The 4091-nt window shown below is 36.4% G+C and overlaps 1 protein-coding gene across 1 annotated transcript; it reads right to left on the reverse strand.

Annotated features, from left to right (window-relative positions):
• Positions 1 to 317: 317 nt before the first annotated feature.
• Positions 318 to 3850, reverse strand: LOC121785527 (endoplasmic reticulum oxidoreductin-1-like). The gene is made up of 9 exons (XM_042183982.1): positions 3524 to 3850; positions 2769 to 2900; positions 2097 to 2355; positions 1753 to 1863; positions 1472 to 1587; positions 1208 to 1312; positions 928 to 1130; positions 692 to 815; positions 318 to 600 (listed from the first exon to the last, which is right to left on the reverse strand). Exons 1-9 carry the CDS (start codon positions 3677 to 3679, stop codon positions 445 to 447), a joined length of 1362 nt encoding a protein of 453 aa, XP_042039916.1. The 5' UTR covers positions 3680 to 3850; the 3' UTR covers positions 318 to 444.
• Positions 3851 to 4091: the final 241 nt, after the last annotated feature.

Genomic DNA, 4091 nt, shown 5'->3' on the forward strand with positions numbered 1-4091 from the left:
TCAGTACTCAATAAAGCCGAGATCCTTTCCCTGTAACAGAGATCGCGTCCATTACTCGCACAAAAAAAAGGCAATGAAAATGCAAGATAAAATTTGAAGGAAGATTACCTGAAAAGGGGAAAAACCAGAGCCTCTTTTGTTTCATCAATTACTGTAGCTCTATTACACTAAACATCTCAAAATAGCTTCTAATCTGCCAATATTTAAACAGTGACCGGAACTAACCGAAGCATGAGAAAGACGCTCTTATATGGAGTAACAAACAAGAAAATGACATCTTTTATTATGTAACTCGTATAAAATTCATACAAATACTGTTAACAAAAAAGTTACAAAATCATCCTTTATATAAATACGAGTTACATAACAAAAGATGGTATACTCAACATTCATGGATCTGTAAGTTACAACATGCATTTCTAATCCTTCAAATTTATAAACCTACTAGCTCCGATGACTAGTTTGGTCGCTTGGTCCTCTGATGATTTTTCCGAACATCTGCTCGACTGAAGGCCCCATCTCATGGACTAGCTTGACTGATTCCGAGAGCCGATTGAGAAGATTTATTGAAGCAATAACCTCGTTTCTTTGCAGTTGCAGCTGAAAAATGAATATGATATGTTGGTCGGATACAAACAACAAAAATCAGGCATGACCTAAGAATAAGATGGGGAGGTGTCTGTGAACTCACTCGCTGAGCAGATGGTTGGGCGCCATTGACGGAGAACAAAAATTTTAGTGCAGTCCCGAGTCCCAGAACCTGAAGCTTCCCCCAAAGACGGCACTTTTCACACCCAATGCAATCCATCAATGCGCTGCAGGTTCAACAAAACAATCGAGTTGTGCTACTAGTGAAAAGTATCGTGTTTGAATGTAATAAAAGAGACAGAGCTAAGAAGCAGCTATTCCATAAAAGAATAGAGAAACCTTATATTTCTGAACTGTTTCTGTGTTTGCCTCATCAGTTCTGGTCCACTCTGGCCTTTCCACAGTTTAGCTTCGTCAAATGGTTTAGGGCAGGTAGATAGCAGTTGATGATCATTAAGCAGCCTCTTCAACGAGAGCTGTGTCTTCATGTCGTCTAATGGATTTCCAGTATCATAGTCAGCTTGCTCCAGATATTCCTTAGTCTATCGCGATTACCTAATACAGGTAAGGAGTAACATAGACAATGGAAATAACAAATACTCAAGGTAGATCAACTCACTTTTAACACTGATCGAAGTGCAAAAAGAAAAGTGAAGTACAAGTTTCGGACACGATCAGGATGTTTCAAGACCCGGTCATACATTAACGATAAGTTTTGGCCCCACTGCAAAGGTAATTTATGAAACTTGTTACTCATGGGAATCAAGTGAAGAAATATGAAAGAATAAATTTCTCTCCAATACATGTCATTCTTCTATGCTTTTCGACAGCATTGTATCATACTAAGATTCTAGCATATATAGGTATGAGATTAAGACTGTACAGTGTTTGTTTTCTCATCGAGCAGATAATCAGCAGCAATGTGAATCGAGATGGATGAATGAAGACCAGATATCAACTTGTACAATATTCTCTTCTCTTGGCACTCCTCAGATGGATCTACAGAGCATGCAAATGATTCCAGGTTCAATAAGAAAAGGCCGATAGTGCAAAAAAAGATATAAAGTGAACCCCAAGCAGTTAAGAAATCATTAGTTTATGTGAGATATCAGATTCTAAAATCAAGTCCTGTTTCCAACAATCTTCATGATTAAAGAGACTTACAATTGTAGCAGTTCTCTACATAAGTAGCATCCCATATTCTTCTTGCAGAGGGACCACTGTAGCCTGTGTAGCGTTCAGGATTCAGTTGTAGATCCACATATGTCATTTCAGCTGCAAGGAAAATGCATAATTACAATTTCACATTAACAGCCAAATGAAAAACATAACAATCAAACAGATAAGCAGAACAAATTTACAGAAAGAATTATCAGAGATGCAGCAAGTGATCAGCATCGACTGAATTAGAATAGAAAGTAGATACAAAGTTTAAATTGGAGGAGGCATCACTCAAAATCAAAGATTATACGAAAAAAAAAGAAAAATGCACAAGTAGTGATGGGCACCATTATCTGTCTCATCATCATTTGTCCATGGATTATCCACCTCCATCCAGCCTTTGAAAGCTTTAGCATCTACTGTTCGATCTACAGCAGCCTCAGGCTTTTCCTCTTGACAAAATAATTTATCTGATAAGAGACCAGTTCCAGAAGGTTTCCGAAATGATTCAGGAAACTCATTCTCTGGGCATTCACAGACGCTGCAGTCCCTCAAATGGCAAAGACCATCATCCGGCCAGAAAGGGCAATCACACCACAATTTTACCTATTGCAATAAATACAACAATAAGGTTGCAAGCATACAGGTGATCAAAGAACCATAAGCAGATAAGTAACTACACAGTGAAAAGAACATCAAGGAACCTAGAAGAATGTGTAGAAATCCGAATGCTTCATCGATCGAGCTTAACCAATAATTAGTAATATCACTCCTATCATCTCAAGAACTATTTACGTATACATTAGAATTGTAGATGGATATAAGTCGAGCCTTCAATTAGGATTCAAGCAAAATGACTTGTCCAAATGAAACAACTAAGGCCAATAAATTACGAAATCAAAAAATAATAAAAAAGATATGGAGACAAGTAATCATTTGACATCTCAACAAAGAGTAAACTAGAAGGCTCATTTACTAGACAATTGTATGAGTTTAGATATAAAACTATAATTTCTGACCTTAAAGTATCGGAAGAATGGATATTTCACAATCTGTTGGAGCAAGGGATACAACACCTCCACATTGATCCGATCCACGGTCTCATACTCACAACAACAATCCTCCACAAGTCCATGATATTTAAGCCCTTCCTACATATATACATTTCCATGCAGGAAAAAGTTGTATTAAAGGGTAAAAAACAAAGATCAATCTTACTTAAGTGATTTGAAATTAATGAACTTCAACGTATATTCAGAACAACATTTCGATAAATCAAACATGTAAATTGTAATCTCTAAATTACATACGGTTCCCACTTTATGATACTAAATGATAGAGAAAAATGAGCTTCGGTGAATAAACTTTGTGAGCCATAATTTTCATAATCTTACAATGTCACTCTCTGCTTTTCTAGTTTTTCCTCACACTTAAATTTTTCCTCTTCTTTAATGATTCCATCATTTTCTCTTCGTTTTAGCAATTAACGTAGAGGTAGCATTTGCTGAAGCTACAAAAATTTAGAATTCATCAGTTCCACAATTAAATTATTCAATACATCAGCTTCCAGCAATTAAATTATTCAATACATCACCAACACAATACGCACTTAGTGATCCGAGCTTCAGCTTCCGGCAATTAAATTATTCAATACATATAGATACATAATATAACCCTAACAAGCTAAAATTGAACACAATGCACAGAGAAACGGCGAAGCAAAAGCTAAAAATTCACAAATTAAAGGTCGAAATCCGAAAAACAAAAACCATACCTGAGAGCAATAGCAGCTTTTGATGCGATCAATCAAGGCGACCGGAGAGTTCCTCGGAACAAACGAAACAGCAAGGACGAGAGCGACGGCAGCGCCGATGAAAATCAGATACCATTGATTCACGCGTGTTTTCTTTGCGTCTTCAGATTTCACCATTTCAGGTACCAATGAAGCGAATTAGAATTGAAAAGTGGATTGTCTGCCACTTTTGGATTGAAGGCGTAATGTTTATAGAAATCCGAGAGCGACTCATTAAATTGGTGGGAAGAAAAAGGCGCAGTGGAAATACGAAATGTTGCGGGCGGTTGTTGATGGTATTTTTGCAGAAACTACTAGAGTAAAAAAGTGATTACATCCAGCATTATCTTCAAATCCCAATTAGTCAAAATTGATAAGTTTCCTAAACAAGGCTTTAAATGCAATATAGAAAAAGGTTAATTGGGAAAGGACATGAATTTGTCACGATCATATTTTACTAATGAAAGTAAAACACGATTTAACTGTGATTAGGGGTAGAAATTAAGAAGAGTAAATAGAATTGGAGAAAAGATACATGAATAATTCTTAT

This window comes from Salvia splendens, chromosome 21, assembly GCF_004379255.2.
Source record: "Salvia splendens isolate huo1 chromosome 21, SspV2, whole genome shotgun sequence".
Classification (NCBI taxonomy): domain Eukaryota; kingdom Viridiplantae; phylum Streptophyta; class Magnoliopsida; order Lamiales; family Lamiaceae; genus Salvia; species Salvia splendens.